The 27,815-nt window shown below is 40.7% G+C and overlaps 1 protein-coding gene across 4 annotated transcripts in view; it reads left to right on the forward strand.

Annotated features, from left to right (window-relative positions):
* The window catches only part of robo1 (roundabout, axon guidance receptor, homolog 1 (Drosophila)), a 350,443-nt gene that overhangs the window by 272,649 nt on the left and 49,979 nt on the right, over window positions 1-27,815 (forward strand). For all 4 annotated transcript variants that reach the window (XM_041803292.1, XM_041803317.1, XM_041803300.1 and 1 more), the window contains one exon: window positions 25,761-25,918. In XM_041803292.1, the coding sequence (XP_041659226.1) occupies window positions 25,761-25,918 (158 nt within the window). The remainder of the gene's footprint in view (window positions 1-25,760; window positions 25,919-27,815) is intronic.

Below are 27,815 nucleotides of genomic sequence, written 5' to 3' on the forward strand. Positions count from 1 at the left end.
TTCCGTTTGAATGAGCACACGGGGGAAACTTGGAAACACAAAAGTTTGATAAACACACACATTGCATTTTGTCAGCAAACTAAATTACAACCCAGAATGTGTTACTGAAAGTAGGCCAAGTAAAAATTCACTCATATCAGTCTGAAGTTGGAGCAGGTTCTGTCATAAAGTAAAATGTATTCAAATGAATTCACTCTATGCAGATAACTTCCCGACATACTGTAGCTTTTAGCTAACAACCTTCAAGATATTAGATCTACAGCACAAATCAAGAACGGAATTTCTCAAATGGTTGCTACTGATAGGCGCAACATATCCTGGTACGATGCCAGCCTCACCCCTGTGTAGATTAAAACATCGGATCAATAGGAAAGATTGGGTCATTTGTAATTCAAAAGCTTGAAATATAGAAACCATAAAGTTTAATGGCAAATGGGTTTTTGCACAAAAAGATGGCATTTCTGATGCACATTTGACACACAAAATTCAACACAATTTTGTTTAATCACACTGCTCTTGTTGTTTCCTAATCTACACCCATTCAGTTTAAGCCAAATGGGCAGGACAGACTGGCTGCAGACGGTTCATCCCTGATGGCCACTTGGCAGACTGTTCATCTGAGATGCCATATAGCTCAGAATGGAAAAACAAACTTTAAATCAGATTAAGGTTAAGGTAAAGATTAGAATACCAAACCTAAAAAGTCAAAAACCAGATCTGCAAAACCTGATCACAAAACATTTATTAAAGGTGGGTAAACAGTTTGCTTACAGGACAAAAAGCTCGTCCTCCATAAAACATTCTAATGCAGCCACCGAGCTTACGTAGCTCTTTTAGCTGCATAAGCTGTGTAGATAACATTGCTTTATAGCTTATGTGGTTAAAGCTAAACTCACAAAGCAGCGTAACAAAACATTAAGTAAGCTTTAGCCATGATTGCTAAAGCTCATGCTGCTAAAGCTAATAGCTATAAATAATGGTGCTACGAATCAACAATTGCTATGTAGCTGATGTTGCTAAAGCTGATCTCACAAACTAGCGATGTAAACCAGATAGGTACATCATTTACGTTGCTATGTTAGCTTTAGCTACCTTTTGTAAAGCTAACATTTGTAAAGCTAACATAACTCCATTTGCTTAGTAACATTAAATACGTAGCTAGCGTAGCTATGTTAGCCAAAGCTAATGAAGTTGAAGCAAGCCTCCATTCATGTAACTACTTCTTAAACTGGTCTATACATAATTTAATCTCAGTTAAGACCTCTGATCTTTTTCTCTTTTTTTTTTCTTTTCTTTTTTTTTAATGAAATGTGGTTATTTTACAAATGGAACTGCGAGATGCTGTTTTTGAATAAAGTTGAATTAGCAAATTTCAACACTTCCTTTCTGAGATACAGAGTGTCTCAGATGAATGGTCTGTGAGAGTGGCTGTCAGAAATGTATGGTCTGCAGCCAGATCCCTCTCCAAATGGGGTCATGGTCAGTCTGAGAGTGAGAAGTGATGTCACATTGCTCTTATCAATTCAGACCAGATAATGTTACTAGAATGGCCAAATTTAGGTCACAATCAGTCTGTAAGTTGACCCTTAATCCGTATTATGAGTCTAAAATGTAAAAGGTAAAATATGATTTAAAGACTATTAAGTCAGCCTTGAAATGTCATTGAACAGCATGCTTTTGTTTTCTAATGCAGAATTTCATAGCTAGAAGAGAGGACGTTCAGTAAAATGCATGTATGTATGAGATGCAGTGAGGCAGGGAACCCCAGAGAGATCATTACTCATCACTATGCAGAGACATACTGTACGGCCTTGTCTGTCACCGCTGAGGGGGGACGCACTTCTGCAACTGGTTCGTTCCCCGATGGCTCCGACAGTATCATGCTCAGATGAGCAAAGAAACCCATCTCGCGTACAGTAAGAGAGTTATTATTCTCGACCTGTGTGCTGATGGCGTGTAGTTAAGGAGAAGCAGTAAAATAGATGGTGACAGATCGAGGGTCAGACGACAGAATTGTAAGGACAGCATTGGTGGGGGGTTTTAGCCACATGATGACAGAGTTGACACGAAACAGCGTCTGGCATGCTTGGGATGTCTTTGTTTACTCGTCAAGGTTTCCACTCACTTGACTTTGTTGTAGTCCTGTCAAGAGGTGAGGTGTCCACTTCAGCAACAGTCAATCAGAGGGTTACATTGCTTGAGTTTTCTAGTCTGCTTCTGAGATGTCTCCTCCCTGATCTTTCTCCAACGCTTGGAGTGTTCATCCCTGCGGATGAGGGTTGAACAGATAAGACAAAAGATTTTATACAAAGAGGAAACAGAGCAGAAAGAGGAACAAAGACAAAGAAGGAAGCAAGATGATAGAGAGAAAGATATTGCCATCAGTTGCTTCTGAATTATTCATAGCTCCTTCATAATCGAAAACCCACTTCTTTTTATGATGTCATATTTCACAGCTAGTTTATGGTTTGGACACCTCTTAGACAATGGTCTGACACCACTGACTGAAGAAAGAGATATTAGATGTGGCTGTGATACTCTAGTGTGGTGTTTTCCCTCTCCAGCTCAAACATAGTGTAGCTCTTGGGTCATCCCTCATAATTCTTTCTTGCACGTGTATATTTTCTGTCTCTGTTCTGATACCTGAGGCCATGCTGATTACCCGTGCATGAAAATTCATCAGATCAGACCACAGTCAATGAGGTGAACCCCGTCCTTTGTGTCTGTCTCTTGCAAACACCTCGTCTGATGTGGATTCGCTGGTCAACCGAGCACTTGAGCGTCCTTAAGAAGCTCTGGTCGACTCACCTCAAAGCCATCTCTCATCACAAAGAGTGCGTGCTGCAACCGCAGAGCCCGGGGTATTGAGCTCACATCTATCGCCACTTCAAAGACCAGCACAATCTATAGGAGCCACTGCCATTGTCTGCCGTGCAGGTGTGCTGCCTCACACAGGCTCTGAAGGTTTCTCAGAGCTTCATAGAGAGGGTTCTGCTGAGATGCTATCGCTCCCAGATACAGACAACATGGTCGGGACTCAGACAATAGAAGGCATGTGGTACTTGCAGGAGGGGGGATTATAATCAGTGCTAACATTTGTGGGCAGACTGGAAATGGTTGCAGGGGAACTTGAAATATGAAGTTTTCCATCCACCATAATGTGACCCTTGTGTGCCAGTTTCATCTCGCATTCCAAAAAGATGCAAATCAGGTGGCAGAGTACTAGCCTGCAGAGTGTCTAGCTCTACAAACTTCACAATGGATTTGCTTAATGAGATGATCATTTTTTTCATCTTTACAATGACAGTTTCTAGAAAACTTCAGGACAGGCTGCCCCTTAAAAGGAGACTTCCTTCGTCATACAGGAGAGGAAGAGAGTTCAACACATTTGGCACATTTATCCTGGCAAATAACAGCCTCCTTGTTTTGGTTTAATCAAACTACCAAATATCTAAAACTGGGGAGCTACCTCTGTGAAGAACAGGAACTAAAATCCAGCTGCCACTGCAGAAGAATCTATAAATCTAAGTGCTGCTAAATCTGTGCTGTCATAATGAATGGATGTGGGTTTTCAAGTGATCACATTTTATTTGTCTTTCATGTCATTTGTAAATGCAATACAAATGTAAAAACAGTCAAATTATTGTCATGGTCTTTCTGGAGTCAATAAAGAAATGTCCAGTACTGATTATTAAACTTCAGCCATGCTGATCTCTTCACTGGCAGCCATTGTTTACAGGCTTGCATTACAACTAATCCACATCTTTAGCTACTGCCTCATTTTCCTGAAATGACACCCATTAGTCCATTCATTCTGTGAACGGGAGTAAATTTTCCGCTTAAAGCTTAGCAAAATGGATCTGCCTGGTGACAGACATGGAATCTCTTGCCAATCTGTCGGCTTTGCTAGTTTGACCTGTTTAGACTATCAAAATAAAAGCAAAGGACACAAATAGAAAACCTAAAGAGACAGTTTCATTACATGCACAGAGATGCATGTCAGCTGCTTGCTTTAATCAACCACTCCCTCTTTCTAGCAGAGAACTTTCCAGAATATTTCCTACAGCATTTTCACACACACACACCCTTACTTCATGGAGAAATTTCAGGACTTTCTAAGAAAGAATTCCCAGTAAAGGGCCAGGAAAAGTCCAGGAAAGTGTTCTAGTAAAGGCAGGATAAAAAAAATCACTCAAGAAGTCCATCCCCTGAAACTTTTGGGAAGTTTTTAGAAGTTTAAAAGAACTGCATGAACACACTATTTATGAGATTGGACACCCATGGAGTCATGATTTTTTGCTATGACTGCAGAGATACAAAGAAGAATTCAAGAACCTGTTGTGTTTCACTGACTCTCACTGCTTGCATTATTTAGCACATTTGAATTTTTTCACCATAAAAGGCTTCTTCTCTTATTCTTCAATGTCATGCAGAGTGACTTGCTGCCATTCCAGTGTCCGCTCTTCTCTACCAAGATGAAACCAGTGCACCCATTGGCTATTTTCATCTGTGATGCTCTACATCTGTCAGCCCTGATAATTATCAGGCTGATGTTCCATGGTCTCATTCCAGCTGAGGACTTTGGATGCATGTAGCAAATATTCAGGGATATTTCTAGTGAAAAACCTCAAAAGAATATAATAATTGACTTAGTGCAGGAACATTTTATTGATAAAACATGGCCCATGTGTCCTTTGCTCCCAGGCAGGTCTCACCCGCATGACACGAACTGCTCTGTTTTCTTTTTTCTCTCTCCACAACAAACTGAACACCCTCATATGCAGCTCCAGAGGGCAACAAGCCCCATCACATCCTCCTCCTGATTTGCTCTTTCTCCTTTGTTGAGCACAATGTAGCTTTTTAGCTGCACAATCTCTTATCGTGACGGTGTTGGCATATTTTGGGGACTGGCAGAAACTAAACATGGATTTATTTTATGATTTGCTCCAAGGGGAAGGTAGTGGCAGCAGTTTGCAGTGAGTATTGTCCCCATTTGAGGCACGATTGCCATGTCTTATCTCAGCGAAAGCTGGGAAAAGCGGAGGGAGAGTTTATCTGTTCATTGAGTCCTGACCTCTCTGTGCTGATGATGTTCAGTTTGTTGAAGAGATAGTGAGTGAGACAGTGACGGTTGTGAGGGCTTCTTCTCACTGCTGGATGATCTCATCCTCTCTCTCTCTCTCTCTCTCTGCCAGGCGACAGTTTGTTTGCCGGCACAGAGGAGTGTTTCATGTTTGCTTTCACGCTTGCTTGCGATACGCCCCAACTCTGCTGCTCAGTGAGGGCAGTGAACCATTTGGGTCAGCAGGTGCTAATGAGATGTACCCCTGACCACACAAACCGGCAGCTCTTAACACACTGCTGAGTGTGTACACATGGACACTGACCTCAAATACACATACTGAACCCATCACTCCCCCATATTTGTGCGTAGAACCTGGAGGCTAACATGAATTGACTGTGCCAGCCAAATTCTGCGAGGTTTCATCATATTAAAGGTGTTTTTAGAATGTATTCTACTTGTAAATGAGTTAATTTTCTTTGACATCTAAACTGGCAGGATTTAGATTCTCCCCTCATAGGATCTGTTACCTAACCTCATCTTGCCTCTTTCGTAGCCTAATTTATTGCAGTCCAGATCTCCTGCCCAGTCCGTTCACCCCCTCTGGCAAGCAAACTTAAACATCTGCCCCCCCCCCAAACTTCTCTGTCTTTCTTTCCTGCATTCCCTCATCCTCCAAATCGCCCAAAACCACTTCTCTGTCCTCCATTTCTTAGATTTCCTCTTCCACTCCCCTTTTTTCTTCCCCTCCTCCACTCCAGATGGGCTCCTCTTTTTCTTCCACAGTAATCTGTCTACGATGCATGGGGAGCTTTGGGCTGACCACATGCCTTTGGATGTTGGAAATGGCATCCATGTTGAGGAGGAATTTTTTTTTTTTTCTTTTTTTTTTTTTTTCTTTTTCTATAGAAGGGTGAGCGAAAGGTTGCGGATTCCGGTGGTTGTCCCTGTAGACACCTGCTCAGCAAAACCATTTCAGAGATGGAGCAAAGCCTGTGGGTCATTTTGAACTGTGTTTGCTGTAGATTTATGCTCATAAATTTGAAATTAGCATCTTCTAGTGGTTGAATATTATGCTTGATTCATTTCTGACTTCTCAGAGAAGCCCAGTGAGCCAGCTCAAATTTGGGTGAATTCAGTTTGAAATTCCTCATTCCTGTTCAAAATGGTAAAATGTGGAGAGCTCACTGAAAATGAAAGAGTCCGCATTAAAGCACTTCATGATGCTGGATGGTCTTTGAGACAAATATGACAGGTGGTCTTAAAAAACTTGTTAAGCACTGTATGCTAAATGAGCCAATCAGTTAGTCTTCTTTGGTATTGTGCAGATTCATACCAAAAAGTATCTCTCTAGGCCCGACTGAGACTTCAACTGTTACTGCCACTCCCCCAGTCAAGTCATTCTGAACTGAAGGACAGAATACCTACAACTAGCATAGCAAGAAAGCCTACCTAGAAAAAAATCACAGAATAAATTTCATCTAACAGTAAGTTTTCTTTATAGTTTTTGTTGTACATTTGATTGAGTGGTACTGTTTTAAAAGGGTTTGAAATCTTTCCAAGAGGCCTGACTTCTAGAGAAAGCTTCTTCAACATAATTATGTGTTCGGATATTTATTTTTCACAAGTTATTCTTTTGAAGAATTTATCAGCAACTGTTTAATAGAGAGAGTCAGCTGGATGGGATAGACAGATCATCTAAGATTCTCTTTTAAAGTCACCCAGTAAAATGCATCAGATGTCATCAGCTTTTATCAGGTTTTCAATCATATGCTGTCTTATATAGTAAAGATATCTTTTCATCTTAGTATGAATTTGCTTTCAGAAGGTTTCCATTGACAGCTGCTTGAGAGTTGGATTATATCACGGTAGGGAATCCTTTCGCTTGTTTATAAGAATGAGCTTCCTGACAGGATATGCTTGGTGATAAAGAGCTCTGATTGGGTAGACCCACAAAAACTGACATCCAAATTTCTTTAAATATATCAGGCTTGTATCAGGCTGCCAAGCTTAAATAAGTTGCAAGAGGAATTTTAGAGGAGGAAAAGATTTTCCTCCCACTTCTATAAATCTAGTAGATATTTTAAAAGTCATCTCAGTAGAGTTCATGCAGTAGCCTGAGATTTCCCTTGCTGCTTGGCTTGGCTCTATACCCTTGGGATCATAAATCAGCTCACCATGTTTCAGCCATGTTAACAGCAGCAAAGAATAACATGAAACAAGCAGCACAAATCTATGAAGGTGCTTCTTTGACTTTGTCTTGTTTAAGAAAAATGTAAATCTACAGCTTAACATCGTGACTGAAACCTTACACAGTGTCAATTTCACAGGGATCAGGGTAATTTCTAGCACACTTAGGATACTCTCCCCTTGGCATCAGCCATGCTTGAGTTTGCATGTTGCACAACTTGACAAATGTGGTGAAAAGCTATAGCACCAAAGTGTTTGGCAGTGATCACGCAGGCATGCATGCTCACGTGGTGGGCAAGTGCTAAAGATGAAATTTCAACTCTCCTCTTTCTTTCTGGCACTCTGTCTCTGACAGCATTCCCTCGCTCAGTATCCCTTCCTGCTGTAACAGATCCTCTCTTAGATAGGGATGTGGACATCTTTTCATCTTTCCGGGGTCCATCTGGGAAAGTTTAGGTCCATGTGGAAACTATCGGAACGGAATGGCGACTGATCAGAGAAAGATGTGCCCCTCTGGAGGTGCAGCACATGTTTGGATCCCTGTACCCTTATTTGCTTTGTCTCACCCTCTTTTACATTCCTGTGCCCTCTATCCCTCAAGGACTGCTTTTGCTTAACCCTTTTTATCCTTTTCCTTTAGTTGTCCCTTTTCCTCCTTCCTTCCCCGTCTCCCTTGTGTCTGGTAAAGAGATTGGAGAGGGATCAGCGTGGTGGAAATGAAAGTGGCCATGACGAAAGGCTGAGGGATCTGCTGTAACATTACATTGAATCCCCTTGTGTTTTTCCTTCCCCGTTTTCCTCTGTGCCTGCCCGATATCGTATTACTCCTCCCCAAGTCACCTCCACAACAGCCGCTGATGTAATCCAAGTTTATAGTCCTGTCTGAATCAAGACCAATGTTCTCCAAGACAATCGCTCACTCCTACTGTTTCCTAAACCTCTATCAAATTAGACTTTCATTGGAGACTCAGTGAATTAGGCTACAATTTCCATTACACCAATTTAAGATGAAAGGAAAACGTCTAACGATTCTGCTTTGAATTAGCTGGTTTGGCATTTACAAGAGAGAGAACATCAGCTCACCTTATGTCCACTGGATCTCATTAAACATACATTAATAAGGTGTAGCCCAAACAGACTGGCAGCAAAATCAGTAGGGAGAAGTAAAACAAAAGCAAACACACCTGCCTACACAGACATGCTCACAGATTCTGCAGTGCTGTTTTTACACTGCTGAAAAATGGGAAGAAAAAAAAATCACAAGGGTAATCACAGTAACATCTGTAGTTGAGTTTATTTTTAAAAATACATGCCAATATATCATACAGGAAAGTCTAGAAAGTACTCAACCTATTTCCAGACAGTTCAGGACTTTTTTGAGCAGGGTGGCCCAGCTGTGGAGCTAACTTAGACAGGCAGGAAGTCCGTATCTCTGCAAGCACACAAATGAGTAGCATTTGTTTAACCTTTGTATCTCCACTACTCATATCTACTTTAACCTCTGGCATTAAGGCAAGATACAGTGTTTTTCTTACTGTGTATATTTTTGACTTAGAACTCCTGTGAGAGGTTTTAAGCTGGTTATGAAAGACTAATGTATTTATAGCACCTTCCAAAACAAAAGAGACCAACAGCAACAAGATGAATTATTTATTTAAAGGTTTATTTAATGTCTGTTAATGCTGTCACAGTGTAGGTGTCAGACAGCATGTCATATGATTTCTGATCACAGCACAATTACAATTCAGAATTATACAAAATAACTTCAGATAATTGCTCTTGTCTTATTTTATAATGATAAATATTAATAAGACCCAGTTGTTCTAGCCTGTACAATATAATTCTGAACATACATTTTGTCCACACAGCATGCAGTGTATAGTTACTGAGAGGAACTGAACACGTTAACACACATATTACATGTTCAAATGTGCATTTTAATGAGATGATAAAGGACTTAATACGTTCCTGCTGCCTGGTGAGTAAAACAGACAACAAGGTTAGATTCTATGATGGAGTAAGGAGCGGAAACACTTGCAGAAATTTGCAATACATACCAAATCCTGCATTTTGTGTTGAGTTGTGGAGGTGTTGTTTTTTAAGTTTTTAAGAGAGTAACCATTTTGAAACAATCAGAAGGTAGCTTGTTCTGCATCTGTGTTTCAGTCCCTGTGTCTACACACCACTGCATGCTCCTCCGTCTCATTCTCCCCACTGGGAATGAGAGCTCATCGACATACCACTTGAACCATCCAGCTGGAGGCCCTGCAGGTTTCAAGGATGGCTAAGGCCAGCCTTGGACATTGATTGATCCTGTCCCTTTGCATTTCAGTCACATTGTTAAACACAGCATTAACATGAAATATTTATTTCATTTTAATTATATTTATTACTTATTCAAGAGAGCTTCAGCTATTCATCAAAAGACTTAAAATTGAGTGGGTGCTTGATGCACTCACATGATCTCCTGCTGTCTCCTAATCTTATCTTCCATTGTTATCCAAATGTTACCTTCACTACAGTGCAGTCTTACTGAACTCTACTGTCTTGCATATTAGCAAGTTATTCCAGCCGAGTTACTGTGGCTGAAATGAAAATATACCTGAAAATGGTGTGAAATAATCAGCAGAGTCATCGGTTCATGTTTCCTCAGTGAAAATTGTGGTTTAATGAGAAAGATTTCCCCTGGTGTGTGGGTGGAGACAGCAATAATCAATCTCAGCCAATCAGATTAAGACATCTTTGCTGAGCACTGATAAACTACAATATGTTGCTGGTCAAATTAAATCACAAATCACATAAACAATGTCAAATAAACACCATTTAAAACTATTGATGTAAAGATTATGAATTTGAAATAAACACACTCTTAATTTTTTATTCTAATTGGGCATGGCGTAGCGGCAAAATCAGTAGAAGGTCCAGTTTATCAGAGGCGAGCAGGAGCTGCATAACATTTGTGCTTTGTGTAATCTTTGACATGAATCAAAGCCAGACCCACAGTCATTGTCAAGGGTTTCATCTCCAGCTCCACCCCAGGATCTCATTCCCTCTGCCTTGGTCCTGTTTGCACAGCGCCGCTCTGGAATAACACTGTATCAGCCTCCACTGTTTGCCGATAGTATATCTTTGTTTTGGGAAGATAAGTGAGGGACTGGGGAGCGTCGTATAATCTCTTCATGAGATCTCAGTCTAATAGAGAAGTGAAAAGATCGGCTGCAGATGTTCCAAAATGCTCCGATGAGGGCAAGCAGCAGGTCAAATGGCACTCCACAGGAAAACAGGCTGTGTTTGTGGATGTGATTTCTCTGATGGTGTGAGTTAGCCCACTGACAGGCTACTCTTACAGTACTCTTCCTGAGAGGGACCATGCACTGCTCACCAAATGAGCCCTTATCATTGCATGTCACATCAAATTAGGAGTGTTTGCATTGACTCTGCCGCTCTCACTGGTGCCTTCATTGAACCCCGCATCATCCCTAGCGCTCCAGTTCTTTTCACAGATGAACACACGAACAAACACACATGTAAAAACAGACAACCATGCAGATTTTGGTTACGCAGGAAGGAAAACAAGTTCCCTCATATCCCCCTCGTCTCTCAGTCCAGTCATATTCCAGAGTCCCGTGATTGGTCCAGGTCCCACACAGCTTCTTTGTCATTGCAGATCCAAGGTGGGGTCAGGTCTGGAGGAGGTCCAGGGGGAGGGTTGCTGGAGGCTCCAGGGGCCAAGAATGTTAATTGGGAAGATTGTTTTAATAAGGCCCTCATCTCTGCAGATGCTGGGAGAGGGGCCACACAGACGGGGAGGGCAGCTCACAGTGAGATATTGTCAGCAAACATAACTGACACAATGTGAACCGAGCTGCAGAAAACACACAGGAGGGATTAAGGCACAAGTGGATAAAGATATTCCACGGTGCTTTCTGTGTTTACGCATGCTTTTCTGGAGGTAAAGGGATTTACTGTAATGAGCATTCTATGGTGACGAATGTGCGATCTGCATGTTACACCAGTTGTGTGTTGTGTAAAATCCTATTACAGTGTGAAGACTCAGACAGGCGAGAGTAGTCTGAATACAGACAGTAGAGAGAACAGCAGGAAAAGAGGGAAATCTTCCATTTCAAACCATGCAGATAGATCCACTGGGTGTAGTTTTTAGGAGATTTCTTCTCCTCCCAACTACAAAGCCAGTGGATTTTGTTTGTCGAGTTCACAACACTGAAGTATGCTCATTTAAAAAATTCAACAGCAGCTTCTCTCTCCAGAATCAATGTCCTCATTACTGTGGATAATCCACAGAAGGCTCTGTCAGCAGTTTTCATTGGAAATATTTTCTTCTGTAGAAAGTATTTGGAATGGAAATGTTAATAGCAAGGACCTTAAAGGGATACAGTTAATGGGAAAAAGCTTATTATGAGGCCTGTCAGTCATACGTTTGATTAAAGAGAGAGAGTACAACAATAGGAAATAATAGCCAGCATTCATATACTGGAAGAAATAACCCTGAAACATTGCAGTGCAGGGCTTTTAGGCATTTTTGGGCCATAAATGGGTTTTTATTAAGGTGTGTAATGGAAATTAAGTCTATCTGAGAGCACCATCAGACAGGAAGGATTGACATAACCCAGGTGGTCCTCTGGATGTCCTTGTATATTACGGGGGGAATGGGACAAGAGTAATGGCTGAGTAATGGGTGGATGTGGTGATTAAGCATGACCTAGGACACTCATTCCCAAAGTCTGGGTCGGGACCCACCAGAGGATTTCTTTTGGGAAAAGAGATCAGACAGCCGCTGAAAGCCCAAGGGGTGGAGCATGCAAGACAGCCAGTGGTGAAGTGGCTTCTTCCAGGCTTGTAAAAAGAAAGCACCAGATCAGGACCAGGTTGAGTCTGAAATTAAGTTCTAATAATCCAAGCTAGCACCCAACATCAGCTCAACCAGTCAGCCATGGACAGCACGGAAGGAAGACTTGATTAGCGATAACGTATTTAAAAAAATATAGTTGTTGGGTCGCGATGGCTTTTACCTTCTGATTAGTGGGTCACCAGAAAAAAAGTTTGGGAAGCACTGTCCTAGGGTTCCAGCTGTGGGAGTAGTAGGGTTCCCAAAAGCCCCTAGTTGTGCTGCGGATGTGCCAAGGGCCCATAAACCGCCTGTAGTCTCAGGGTGTATCACCAGACAAAAGAGATGTTGTTGAGCTTGACCTTGGCTGCCAAAAGACACGTGTGTCAACATAGGTCAAGCTTGACTCCCCAGCCTTGGGTTTCGGGCACATCAGGCCCTGTGATAAATCCTCAGCGCCCTACATACCTAAAACATGTGCAAATGACTGTACGTATAAAAGGTTTTGATAATGTCAACATGTCTGATGTGCAGGGCTGCTTGTGTTAATTGATATCCCATTGGTAAAGAGTTTAGAATGCAGTGATTTGTGGTGTTCAGGTGTAATTGATGATTTCAAAAGTAAACTTTCCTACCTTTAATATTTGCTGACATTGTAAATGCAATGATACCTTTAAATACAGTTGAAAATAGGTAAAAATGGGAGCATTGTCAGTCCACTTGAGGCAAGGGGAGAGCTTTATAGATATTGTAAAATCAAGTACAGATTGTGCCGTGAAAGATGCATCGTGTTTCAAAGCACAAGTGTTGACACAAGGTGAGCAGAAAACTAACAAGACAAATACAGTGCAAATATTGCAGAAGGCTCACGAACGACACAAATAGCACTACCAACATGACACAGCACGTTAAACAGTGCCATGCTGCAAAGATCAACACACAAAACATATTAATAACATATGCTGAAGAGCAGTTTTGAAAGCTCACTTGCCCAAACAAGTGTAGGAGCCATGGAGCACTACAAGGGTTGGTGTTTTAAGGATTCAGGCTGACATGTAATGTAATTATCCAACTTTTCAAGAACTAGAATGAAAACTTATTTTAGGCCGCTAAGCATGGAAAATTCATCGTCTTTTAAAAGCTTTTTGTGTTTCAATGCCAGAAACAAAGGCTGCAACTCTGGTTATTTTCAGATTTTTTGATTTGTGAGATACTTGTTTTTTATGATTTAGGATTTGTTTCAGAATCCGTATTTTACTTTTAACAAAAGTTGAAACTTGACTTGTATTATTAGTGTCACACACAAACTGAAAATTATGAAGCAAGAGCAAAGAAAGTAAGGACTGGAAAATGTGGCATTGTTGCTGTTGGATGATTGAAAATGACTTCAGTCTCATAGCTTTATTTAAAGAAGGAAAATCCTAACAATAATAATAGAATTTTGTAATAAACTGAATCTTTTGATATATATTATAACAATAGCTGAGTGGTTTGTTTTGTCCAATAGTACTTTTAAAAAAACATGTTGACAAACAGATTCAGAGGCTTGAAATACTTATGGAAGAACAATTACGAGTAAAAATAACAATAAAACCTTATTTAAATAATATTAGATTAACACTATTTAAACAAGATGAATGAGAATAAAATTTGATTTAAAAAAACATCATGATTAGCTTTTATCTGAATTCATATCATGTAAAAACATTTTTTTGTCTGTATTGTCTACACGTGAGTGAAGAATGCATATTGTTCCCTCGCCACAGTTCACAGAGGGCAGGTCAGAGACTCATTACCTCAGCCTGTGTTGTGTGAGTGATAAAAAGAGAGCCTGAATGAGAGAGCACACTGTACAGGTGTACATGTGAGTGTGTGCTATACTGTTACATCTGCTCTTTTGTCTCTCCATGCGGAGAGCTCCAGGCTCTACACAACACAGCGAGTGGTGACAGCTGAGTTACTGAGGTTTCTCAATATCCTCCTCCTGGTCCTCAGGGAGCACACAGCACAGCTCCACCTAAAAACCAGGACACATGATAGACAAGCTGGTCTCAGTGCTGCTGTAGCTATGTCATTATCTTTTGCTGCTGCTAAGGTGCAAATCATGGCAATTCTGTACTTGTAAAATACTTAGATTTACCTGTTTCTCCCACCTTTCTCTCCCTCATTATTATTTTATGGCATTGTGAAACTCCACTGTTTGGGAATGGAAACAGAATGAATTCCATTGGCATCAGCTGGATGCTGTGTAAACAGACTATTTTATTTCACACGGTCTGCCTTAATGAGAGAACTATATATGTCTCAGTGTGTTTAATGAACCACATATTTGGTGCTAGTTTTCCACAACAGTGTAAATTTGGGCAGCTATTTTGAATTTAGCCTTAGTTGTAGTCTTAGTGTAAAGTGTTTTTGGGGTCCCATTGTAATCATTTTTTACCTTTGCAGTTGTGGTCTAGATTTAGTTAAATGGTCCCCAAAGTGGGGGTCCAAATACTGAGAGTGGGTTGCAGGATTCCTTCCAGAAAACAGAGAGTATTTTTCAGGGGTTTTAAATTGTATATTTTATCCATTTTGTAGAAATACATGCAGGAAATGGCTCAATTTAAAGTAAGAACATGTTTATTTGTGAGACTAATGCTGCAACTAGCCTTAGGGACAGTGGGAGTCGCCGGTTTCTGTCACCATTATTTTAGGAGTTGTGGGCTGAAAGGTTGAGGAACCACTGATTTAGTTGATGAAAACTCTGACATTTTAGTCCAGTTTTAGTCAATTAAATTGTTACATTTAAGAATTGATCAATTCTTGAATTGATTTAAATACACTGATAAAAAAATGCTAACATTCCTCAGGTGCATATATTGAACATTTTAGTTCAGTTTTAGTCTCCATGTGGAAAACTAAACCTACTTTTCTTCAGAGTTTTTATCACCAAAGATCTATTTTTGCTGCTCTTTGTCTAGTCTTCCTCAAGGAAAAATGAAGTTGATTAAAATTTGTAGTCATAGTTTTAGTCGATTAAATTAATAGTGTTCCAAAAATGTTAACATACTCTCCTTCAAAATAAAAGCAACCCAAAAACTCTGAGACAGTGAACTGAATGCCTGATCTTTCAGTGAAAAAACCCCCCCAAAAATCCCGTGTAAATATTATAACACAGCTTGTGTTGTGTTTAGGGTGATTAGTGGGATTTGTGTCCTTTTCTTTCCACTTGTGAACTACACCTTAAGCTACTTTTTTCTTTACATTCCAGCCTGCACTTGAAACTCTTTATTTTAGTCCACCCAGCGCTCCAATCACACAGGCTCTGTTTATTGAACTATGAGGTGCCAAGTCAGTCACTCACTCGGTCACTCACATAAACCTGCCTCCCTGCTTGCCCTCTGTGTCTTTTCGTCGTGTTCATTCGCCAAACGCCATCCCTCTCTCTCTGTCCGAGGTCTTGACAAGAAGACTTATGACCATTTAAACAAACACAGGCACTCAATGGCCTCTCTGTCTGTGCGGTTGTGGGCTAACGTTTCCTATATGTGGTGCGAGTGTGCCTGCCTGTGCGCGCACTGATGTTTGTGTTTCTTTATGTACAGACATAATTGCAGTTGGATACTGAGACACATGAGGTGTGCATGTGTTTTCTGAAGTGAGAGGTTGAAGCTGGGGTTGAAGAGTCCCTGCGCGGCTATCTGCAGCCTCAGCGGGCCGTGGCAAGTGCAGACATGCTCTGCTGTGCCACTGAAAGGTCCACTAAGCCATCTGCCTGTACTGCAAGTGCCAGGTTATAGACTGTAATCACCTGGCACTGCAGTGAGAAAATGCCCTCACCCCCCTCACTTCAATCCGCAGACACGCAGAGCCTGGTGGAGTTTACATTTCTCCCTGTATCCATCTTATTCTTGAGAGCTCTACTGTGGATGTGATTATACATGCAAATTCCAGTGGAAAAAAACGTTCCTACCAGTGGCTAAGCATAGGGGCTAACCACCAACAGTGGTTGCTTTTGAAATGAATACACCCTTAACTTAGCAAATACTGCTCCATTAGTTGAAAATTAAACATCCAACTAAATTTTAGCATAAGCTGTAAGTTACAGGTTATATTTTCTGAAATGTCTTAGTTCTAGTACCTGTTCTTCTCTGTTTGGTTGTACTAATTGTGTGACTTCAACAGCTGTGGTGTTTCAAACATGCTATGTCTTAATCATTAGGGATGTGATTCTTTATAAATTAATACAGAATTTCAGATTTACGGACCAGAAAAGGCAACCATGTGAATCATGGATAGATAATAAAAACACATAGGCAATTAAAAGAGGAACTAGTTTCTAAAATATTAGGTCTTCAGAACATGAAATAGATAGTGAAGAGGCATGCCAACTGTTAGGTGTGTTTTAATGCGGACTTTGTATTTATTTCGAAGTGTGAAACATTGTTAGCCATTACCCAAAAGCACGGCAAATGACACTGAGGAAAACTCTACACAGGCCTGATCCTGACTTTGTCTGGACAGAATTCAAGCAAAGTAGCCTATCATGGTGGCTAAAGAGTGGGTACTGGGAGGGCTTAGGGGATACTCTGGTGCAGTAGCATGTATACTTAATTCACCTCTGTGTTTCTCTTTGTTCCGCCTGCAAAACCTTGATAAAAAGGTTTGGAGAAATGAAATAGATAATGGTGGCTGGAAATAAAGTGGATAGCTCTCCAATTCAATTCAGTCCATTTTGTTGCAAAGAATGAAAAACATTTAGAGAAACTGTTGAGGCAAATGTCCACCTAAGTTTTTTCTATTTGCTAACTGGCTCACATGATTTTATTTAGCTAACGGGTATTTTGCCTCTGCTCAGTGACGTGACACCACATGCAAGTCAGCAGGATGACCTCATAGCGGTGGGCATGCAGGTGCGAACCCTAAAGGCCCAGCTGGGTTATAGTGTGTCTGCTTCTGTCGACATATTTATGGGTGACCACAAGGTGCCTTGTGGTCAACAAGACACCCCTGCTGTCAGACATTTTTAACCGATGTGACTCTCCAGATGTGACCTCGTATTCTATGTCACAGTTGTCTGGACAGCTCTTATTGGTTTTTCAACATTATTTATCAGTAGTGTGGGCAATCTTTGAGTTGAATCGTAAATTTTCAAAATAATCAGAATGGGAATTAGTGTGATGACTTTATTGTGATGTCTTTCTTCAACTTCAAGCTTCCTTTCATGGCAGGTTTTTCTCTGTTTTCGTGCATAGCTGCAAAGTTCATATAAAACAATATATCTTCACAGTAATATGGGCACGTTCAGTGCTGCTTGCGAGCTGCTGGGTAGGATCGAGTTTCTGCAGGGTGGACAGGAGGGCATGAGCTCAGAGCAAAAGAACGAGAAGCAGATTGAGAAAGAGAGGGGAGCCTGCCGTGTCCAATCTCATCTCCCTGGTGGAGGGGTCAGAAGGGAACAAGGGAACGAGTAGGAGGAGGGAGCCAGTGATTCTCCAGAGTGCAGTAGGAGCCCTGTTCAATCTTCACACCCACCAGCAAAACTACAGATTTATGCAGTGCAAACACACATGCACTTACACACTTTTTGTACACACGCCGCTGGCAGATTATCCACCTGCAGCAGCCTTTTTGCAATGGAGTGGCATGGGTTAGCACACTATCGCTATGAGCCACTCTTTGATGTGAGCTGCTCAGTGTCTGTGAGCAGAGAGAGAGTGGAGATAAGGGGGTCAAATGCTGAGAGGGGAGAGAGAAATTTCGAGACAAAGTGGGAGAAACACGGCGGGAGAGGATGAGAGGTGTTTGTCCCAGAGGACAGAGCTGGAGGCGAGGTGAAGAACAACAATATGGAAGGCTTCAGTACATAGCTGTAGTCTGAATAAGGCAGATTATTTGCCTATGGCATAAACAGCACACATGTAGGGGCAGAGGAATTATGTACAGTGGGGGTCTAGAGTAGAGCTCATGCCATGTGGGTTCTTTTATTAGACAAAGATATGTCTTTAACAGGAGTGGGCAGATTCTGATATCTCTATATGAAATATCATTGAGGGCTTTCTTTTAATTGATTTATGGTTCTCTGTTTTTCAGACACTGAATTGTCCATCTTTTTCAAACAGGAAAGCCTTGACATGAAACAGGTGGGGGAAAAAGAGCAATTCTCCTGCAGCTGAGGTTGCCATCGAATATAACCTCAAACATCTGGAGCTGCTTAGCCATTTGATGTTTCTCTGTGTTTTTTGCAATGTTTAGTCACCCCTGTCTTCCTCATGTCCTTGGGTAATATGTAACCATATTTGACTTGCTGATATCCTGGTATTGCAGCGTGTTGTGAATCAAATAAAGCAAATTTGTTCCCTTTAAAGGAAGCACCTTCACAAGGCAGGAAGAGACCACAGGGAAGGGATCCAGATTATCCCCCTCTAAATGGAGCAGATTATTTCTTTTCCCTTACTTCCACTGTTCTTTTTCCTCTCCGGTAGCTGACTTTAGCTTGGCTAAAGAGGTTAGATGTCCACTCTGTTTCAAGGGAAAAACCCCAAAGCCAAAGGCAAGACCCCTACTGTGCTGTGCTTCTCGGCAGGATTGAGTCCGGGTGCCTTTTGATAAATCTTTAATTCCCTTGTGGGTCTGTTTTTGTATCCCGGCAAAGATTTGTGTGGAGGCTTGTTGTGCTTGGTTTAATTTCCTCAGAACAAAGCTCATCTGATCTTCCCACCCAGACTTGTGTGTGGCATTAAGTCTCCATTTTCATTAATGTTGGAGGGGCAGCAAGGGAATCTCATTTTAATTTGACATTTAAACATCTGTTTTCAATTTCCTGAGGAAGAGCGTGTGTTTAGATGTGCGCGTGTGCATGTGTATGTGCGGGCGGAGACTTTGTCGGGGTGATGAACCTGGGAGTTTTCAGCGCTGAGAGCAGCCATCTCAGCTGACCTTTACAAGATCGTTTGGATGTCGAGAGATGATGGCAGCTAATTGCGTTAGCCTCGGCACTGCTCCAATTTGCTACTTTGAAACAGGGGAGCGATTTATCATAAGGAACATTAGAGTGTGGTTAAACTGGGCTTAGCAGGGCCCTGCAGATGTTAGCTACCTCAGACTAAACCTCTGCTTTGATAGAGTATGGTTGCTTTGTGCACAGTCAGCTTTTTTCGTCTTGCAGCGAGGCATAACCAGATGAGATAGGATTCTTTTTGTTGTATGAAAAAGAGGAAATGCAATGCAGAATAGAGCCCACCACAAAGCGTACTGATATCTGTTAGGCCCGGATATTCACTCTGTCTCATCCCATCATCAGCATATTTGAGCAAATCAAGGACGGACAAAGAGGCGTCTTCATGCTGGGACCTGTGACTCTGGCCCATTTCCACACATTAAGCCACAAACTGAAATCTCTCTCTACACACACACATTTGTGTTTGGCCTTCCTGTTAATAGCTCAGGAAATATTATCTGCTAGGGGACAGCTGCAGGCTCACTAGAGAGACAGAATGGTAGAGTAGGCTCATTATCCCAAACACAGACATGGACCACACCACACAAACACACAATTTTAGGACTGCACACAATGTGAGATCCTCTCTATCCTGCATTTTCACCCAGTTCTGGGACGACAAGGCAAACAAGGCCCAATCTGTGCAATATGTATGAAAACTTGACTGGTTTTAATGATAATTATGATAACAATTTTCCAGTTATCACACTGTTCAAATTAAATTATCATTAAAACTGTCCAGATATCACAGTAAATAATGTCCAGACAGCATGCAACAAGGAATTGTTTGAGGTGGACAGGCAAAAAATTCCCACACAGGTCGACTTGAACTTAAAGAAAAACATTCAGGGAGATGAGACATCACTTTCTCTCTCCTCTGCTCATAGCCTACCCACAGATTGGAAAAAACCCTCTAACAGTAACAGCATGCACTTATCTGCTCAGATCATCCATGAAAACGCTCACAAACATTGTAGTAAGTCCCATTTCATTCAGCCACTCTTACATTAAACCATTTTATTGCAAATATATACACAGTTTTACTTGGTGGAGAAGGCTCTACCTAAAAGATGCTCCCTGGGTTAGTTAAGCAGCATGCTTTGACTTTTAAGGGAGTGCATAGCTTAAATGGATTCATTTATGATAATGTGTATTGAATGCAATAACATGAGTTTAAAAGCAATTAATCCATTGTAGCATACATCTGAGTATGAGGGTACAACAGGCGTTATGCTATAAAGGAGGAGGCTGGGGTGGAGGAGGTTAAGCTTTGCCGGCAACAGCAGCAGTGTGGTGCATCAGTATCAGTGCAAGCAGGGATTAGTCTGTTTCCTGCCTAAACTAAAGCTAAGCTTCTTTAGTTAGTGTTGAAATCAGTAAAATGGACCTTAATTAGCTCAAAAGCCAAAATGTAGTCAACTGACCATTACAGTATAAATATAATGTTATGGTGTGTTTAAATGTAACATCAGGAAACCTAAAACTCAAATGCAAATGTGAGGATGGGATTTTTTCCAGCTGTCTAGATAATCCAAAAGGAATCATTACCTTTTTAACTTAAGCTCCTCGCAAATTTTACCACCTTTTAAAAATTTGTTGTCATTTTCTTCTTACACCAAACAATAAGTATCAGTGGGAGGATTGCTAAGGACTTAGATCAATTAGAAGCTTTGGATTTTAAGTGTTAGTCATGCTGCCTTCTTTAAATTGCTCTTGCCTAGCTGCATTTTGCCGCTCTGTTTTTAAGCTGCTCTCGTAACCATCCTCTACCCAGCTCCTCCTTTATGCTGCTCCTGACCTAATCAATGTCATCCTGTTGTCACTGATGACTGCTCTTCTGTGGCGTTTTTGCTGCTTCCTTCCCTGCCTTAGGCTTTCCTTATCACCACAGGAAGAGCAGGAACATGTGCCATCCCTGCTGAATGCTTTCCATGTAGGCTGGTGAAAGGGCAGGCACACTGCCAAATATAAATAACAGCATAAGTGCTAGTTAAGAACTGCTAAAAAGGAAGTATTGATAGCCACAAATCATGTGTTTTTGACAAAGGTGGTCCCGACTGAAGTACTGTTTGTCTGTGAAATTATTTCTTCTGATGTTATCAGTAGCTTTTGAACATTTTAAAGCACATTATAATAATACCATGAGAATACTGATATCTGTGATATTTTAATAATTGTGATATAAAATTATATGGCTACATCTTTAATGTGCAGGGAGAAAAGGGATGTTGGTTGTCTTATTCAAACCAGAGATGCCAAAGGCAGCTGATTCCACCACAGCTCCGGATCTGTTGGGGCTTCTGGCGGAAGAGTTTGGGCTTTGTACCCCATCCAGATCTGGGTCTTTCCGCCTGTCTGTCTGTCTGCTAGTCTGGCTGTCTCTGTCTCCCTCTTCCTCATTCTGCCTCTATCCCAGAGGATTTTGTTTTTCCTCTGCGCAGATGTTCGGGGCTGTCTGCTGCACTGCACTCAGCTGTGTTTATAACAAAGAGGTGTTGGTTTGGAGGAGGAGAGAGGAACAGCGAGGTGGGGGAGTGAGCTCTGGAGGTCACCGGGCTGTTGGTGTAAACACTAGAGGATGCCAGCTCTCCCTCGGGCCTCACTCTTGTCGATACAGCATCCTCCTTTTTCACCCTTCTTTTCCTCTACATGCAACCTTTTTAACATTTTCAAGAAAGAGAGATGCATCTACATGCAGGCTGAAAGAGTTACAGTGAAGCCAGCAGGAGATGTAGAGACCTGCTGAGAAGAGACGACGTGCACTTAAAGTCGCAGTTAAAGTTACTGAGCTCACTCAACCAAGCATTTATTACAGGCTCTGCAGGAAAAAGAACATGACTACGCACTCTTAACTTTAATTTCTTTGGTGTGCATGCTCAGAATGAACAGGAAAATGCTCATGGGGATGCAGTATTTTTAAACTTTTAACAAAAAAGGAATGATTGAAGAATAAAAATGCACTTTGTATAATTTTAGTGTAGTTTGGCCAATCAGTCCCTTTCGTATTTGCACAGCTGACTTGTACAAAAAGAGCTCTCCCTGGCAAATGCAGAGACAGTGTTTCTTCAATTGGAGCTGGTGCTTTAATGGATCGGATGTTTGGTGTTTACATTTGCATTCCTGGATGACTGTATCTGCTTTTAACTACAGCAAATGAGCTCATTCCTCCTGCAGCTGCTCTGCTGAGTTTGAGCTAGAACAAACTGAGTGTACAAAATTGAGGATATCACTTTTGTAAATGTTATGTGTGTTACTATGGAGTTATGCATCCTCTTTATAAGTGACAACAAAAGATGAGTCACAAAATGTCTGATTAATGTTGTTAGTAAGCAAAAGATTGCAGGTTAGGCAACATCACAGCTGTCTGTAGGGAGTTGTGGGTGTGATTACGCAGCAAAGGGGCAGATTTGATGACCACTGTTGGATTGGATTCTCCCTCCATGTTAAAAGAAGCAGAGAGCCGTATCTGTGATTGGTGATAACCAATTATGAGCTTAAAGGTTTTAGTCAGGAATTTGTTGGCTGTCAGTAGGTGAGGGGTCCTGGGGTGAGCCTGACTTTGATCTAGGACGGAGGTGACTTTAGAGCTAGCTGAGGAGCGTGAGACAATAGACGGTAAAAGCTTGGATACACAAGTGCACATTTGCATCACTTTTCCTCTCGTGCACAAGCACACACTGCACTGACCTTGCATACTTTGTGTGTGGCCTGAAATTTACAAGCGGTATTTTCATATGTTTTTATATGTGTACGCAAGGAAGCTGGGAAAATGATTACTGGCACAGAGTCTGCAGAAGGGAGCTTGTTGCTTTTTCATTACTTTCTCCCCTCTCAATAAACCTCCAGTTTATCTCTAACACCAGATACATGCAGTTCACAGATATGTGCTTTTCCTCTCCCCCTCAGAACGGAGCTACGCAATGATCTGCCTACCTGTTTGTAATGATATTGATATGATATTCTGATAAAGCAGACAGGGAAAGACTAATGAATTTATGTGAGGAAAGTTTTGTAATTCAGCCGTGAATGAAAATCAAAATTGCTTTGTTCGTCTCCTCAAACCTTCACATCTATTCAATACAAGATTACACTTGGAAATGAAAGGCTGTAGACCTCTCATGTCTGAATAATAAAAATCCATGGCTGTGGCATCTTTTGTACGGCATCTTCACTCAGAAAATCAATGCAAATAAGAAACAGCTCCTACCAAAGTCAGTGGTAGATTAGATCTAATGTAGATTTCCAACTATGATAGGAAGCAAATGTAAATATGGAGTGTCAGGCAGAGATGGAGAGGCGATGATGGAGAGGTGATGATCACTGTAAGAGGAAATGTGTATGTGCATTTAGGTTTGTGTGGCTCGGTCAACAAAGAGGAAGGTCATTGCTGTTAAAGCTCTGGGGCTCACACACGCGTTGATTTTGTAAAGATTATAGACAGGAAGGTTTTTGCACAACAAAGCAGGCCATTAAAGATAGCCTCGTATACAGTGCCTATAAAAATATTCACCCCCTTGGATGTTTGGCCCTTTTATTGATGTCATAAATCAATCATCCTCAATAAAATGTGGCTTTTTTGACAAAGAAAATGACAAAAAAGCATTTTAATGTAAAAGTGAAAATAGATTACAGAAATGTAAAGACTACGGCACGTGTGAATCTGCCTACATCACACTGTCCTCACAAACTGAGTGACCGTGCAAAAAGGAGACTAATGAGAGAGGCCACTAAGACACCTATGACTACTCTGAAACAAGGTTGTTATAATTATCTAAATCTAACTAAATAACTAAAAATAAAATTTGAAAATCATTTTAGTTAACTGAAACTAAATAAAAACCAAGCTTTACCAAAAACACGAAAAACTAACTAAAACTGTATAGTGCACTTACAAAACTAATTAAATAAAATAAAATTAGAGACAAAATATCCTTTGTTTTAGTCTTTGACACAACCATACTGACTGGCACTTACACCCAAGCCTGGGAAGTGTAAAATGACCTGATTTGATTGGATAAGACTTCACACAGTGGTAGTTTTATGTCTAGAGTTGTTTCAAACATCAACTTTAAGCAAATAAAATGATAAGTGATGAGTAGCCTGTTTGAATATGTTTTTAAAAATGTATGACGTTTACTCAGCCCCGACATCTACCTGCAAAAAACTTAAACTAACTCTAAAACTTATTAAAACTAAACTAAACCAAAGCATTTTCGCAAAATAAAAACTAAACTAATAAACCAGCAGTAAAAACTAATTAAAACTAAACTAAAATGAATCCTTTTTGCAAGATAAAAACTAAACTAAACTACAAACCAGCGGTAAACACTAATTAAAACTAAACTGAAATTGAACACGGAAAGAGAAAACAAAATTAAAATTTAAACTAATGAAAAATCCAAAACTGTTATCACCTTGCTCTGAAGGAGTAACAAGCTTCAGCAGCTGAGATGGGAGAGACTCTGCATACAACAACTGTTGCCCAGGTTTTTAAACATTCAAAGCTTTATGGGGGGTGGAAAAGAGAAAACCAATAACCAAGTTTGCCAAAAGGCATGGTCAAGTGAAAGATAGTTCTTTGGTCTGATGAGACCACAATGGTGCTTTTTGGCCATCAGACAAGACGCTATATTTGGCAAACATCAAACACTGTGCACATAACCATGAATACACAGTCCCCACTGTGAAGCACAGCGATGGCAGCATCATGCTGTGGGAATGCTTCTTAAGAGGAAGTCCAGGAATGCTTGTCAAGGTAGAGGAATAAATGCAGCAAAATATTGGAAAATGCTGGAGGACAATCTTATTCAGTCTGCAAGAGAACTATGGCTTGAGAGAAGATTTATATTCCAGTAAAACAATGACCCAAAGAATACAACAAAAGCTACACAGAAATGGTTTAAAGATGTCAAGGTGAGTGGCTTTGTCAAAGTCCAGACCTCAACCCAATAGAGGATTTGAAAATGTTCATGCCTGATCACTGTGTAACCGGACAGAGCTTGAGCAGTTCTACAAAGAATAATGGAGTAAAATTGCAGTGTCCAGATGTGTATGTCTAATTGAGACCTATCCACACAGACTTAGTGCTGTGATTGCAGCCAAAAGTGCATCTACTAAATCCTGACTTGAGGGGGGTGAATTTTTGTGCAGTCACTTATTTTACATTATATGTTTTTGTTTAATTGACATTACTTTGTAGAAAAGTGTTTTTCACTTTGACATTAAATGAGTTTTTTTTTTTTTTTTTTGTAATTTTCTTCGTCAGAAAAGTCAAAATATATTAACCATGACTGATTTATAAAATCAATAAAGGGGTAAAACATCCAAGGGGTGAACACTTTAATAGGCTGTGTACAGATGTATCTATATAGTAGCTTTGTATAGTTCAGTCAATACTGTACATCTGAGGAAGTCTTGTTGGGGTTGTTACAGTTTTCATGCTTGGCTGGCAGCAGTAAATCAATACTGATGTCTGCCTTACATTTTGTCATCTGTGCAGAACTAATTATGTGTTTCAGGACACCTTGACTGCTGTTTTACTAGCTGCCTCTCAGCTTCATAAACGTAGCAACAGCTTTAAGTGTTTTCCCTTTTTTACTTGCAATCCTACTGTAACCCTTCCTTGACTGTGTTTACCAAAATTAACATCTTGTTCCTTTTTGCCTTTCTTTTGCTCACAGTTCTTCGTGACGACTTCAGGCAAAACCCCGCAGATGTGATCGTGGCAGCAGGAGAGCCAGCAGTTCTCGAGTGCCAACCTCCACGAGGACATCCTGAACCCACTATATCCTGGAAAAAAGATGGAATAAACATTGATGATCGAGATGAAAGAATTACGGTAAGATGTTGCTGCTTTGTGATGTGTTGATGTGTTAAAATGTATGGCATATACAGGCCCACTGATGCAGGTAAAGTTATTACCAGCAGTGTTTGAAGACTGATTTGTTTGCCTCATTATTCTCATATGCATAGCAATTACCAATGCCTAAGCAGCCTGTATTGGACGCTACAACCTTTAATGACTGAGGTAGATAGAATCAGTCTTGCTCCATCAGTCAGCAGCGTTGCATTGATTAGGAACAGCCTGCTGATGGAATCCACACGGAGAAGCGCAGATCTGGAGGGAAAAATGAGCTGACTGGAATCAAAAAGGAGAAAGTTGCAGTTAGCAGCAGCAACTCCCACAGAATCCAAACGACTTGACATGTGCTTTGCAACCAAACCAGCTATTATTCAACTCTAATTAAAATGGCAACACAGCCAACACTGCAGCGTCAATCAGCTGAACAAACCAGCTTACTAAAGGCTTGTCCCCCATAATCCATGCTCAGACTGTTTCAACTACACACGACTTTGTGTCTATACTACCTTGGGGAGGAAGGGACTTTTATCAGTGTTTGATTAATCTGATTGGATGTGTGCTTCAAGGAAGTAAAGACCTTGACTCAGCGTTCTTCTAACACATGCAGGTAGGGTGGAGGAATTAGTTAGCAGTGAGTCTGGATCACATTTACACAAAATAACCAGTGGGGTTTTTAGTTTTTGGCTGCATATTGCTCATTTCTTGAGCAGACAAATAGTTCGGCCCCCAAAATCTGACGATGGCCAACTTTTTAGTAAACTCGTGGAAAATCAAATGTTCCCTAAATAATAAATACAAGGTCTTAATAAAGATGTTCCACTATGTATGCCTGTAGGGTAGCTAAAGTCCAGACTGGGCTACTTCTTCTCCATACGTTTTCATTATTCAGTAAGTAAAAACAGGGATTTATTCCTGTGGGCTGAGGATTGTACATGACTAAACACAGTTTTTTCTCAGCGAGGGCCAGTTGAGGTTGAACACACTGGGGTCTGATAGCAATTTAAACTCCTAAGTAGTGCATTTTCTTTTTTTTTTTTTTTGTCTGTTTCTAGGCCGCACAGGCAGAAGATTAAGAGTCTGTGTCTGGCTACTGAGCAGTCTAACTCAAAGAAACAAGCGCATAATCTAGTTTACATTATGATTAAGAGAATTAAGGTCATATTTATCCCTATCAGTTGTTAGAGAAGAGCAAAAAACTTTAAATGCACAAAAAAGGTCTTGTGGCTTTAACCCAAGTGTTTGTTTTTTTTTTAAGTATGTTTCTATTTGCATACTTTCAGCCAACTTTCAGTTTTATTTAAGGTATGTGGAATTTTAAAAAATAGATTATAATAAATCAGATATAGCCGAAATGAATTAACCATTGAGTAATGCCTCTAAATTTTTTTTTTTTTTTTTTTCATGTGAACCCCTCCCTACTTAACTGTTCTCACTGACCACTAGGCTGGAGATATACTTGCTTTAAACTGTGCAGACACATGATGTCTGCCGCACATCCCCTGTATCAGTTTGATGCATGTACATGTCCTCAAAAATGAACATGACGCAAGATGAGTCATAAATTAAAACACACATTTAAAAAGTTGTTTAATCGATTACTATACAAATCGCTATAGCGTTAGGCTCAAGACGAACCGAGTCGATCCATTGCAGCTCACAGCTTGTAATGCAGCCCCGAATAGGCTGACAGCGAAGCTTTGCAAAGTGAGCAAACTTGCCATAAGACTTTGAGAGGAGAGAACACATGTTTTAACTAATTTCTGTGTTTCATGGAAGGGTTGCATGGTATTGGATTTTTGCCAGTATCCAATATGCAATATTTACAAATCAATGTTAGCTGATACCGACACTAATGCTGATGTTTACCTCTGCC

This window comes from Cheilinus undulatus, linkage group 2 (assembly GCF_018320785.1).
Source record: "Cheilinus undulatus linkage group 2, ASM1832078v1, whole genome shotgun sequence".
Lineage (NCBI taxonomy): Eukaryota > Metazoa > Chordata > Actinopteri > Labriformes > Labridae > Cheilinus > Cheilinus undulatus.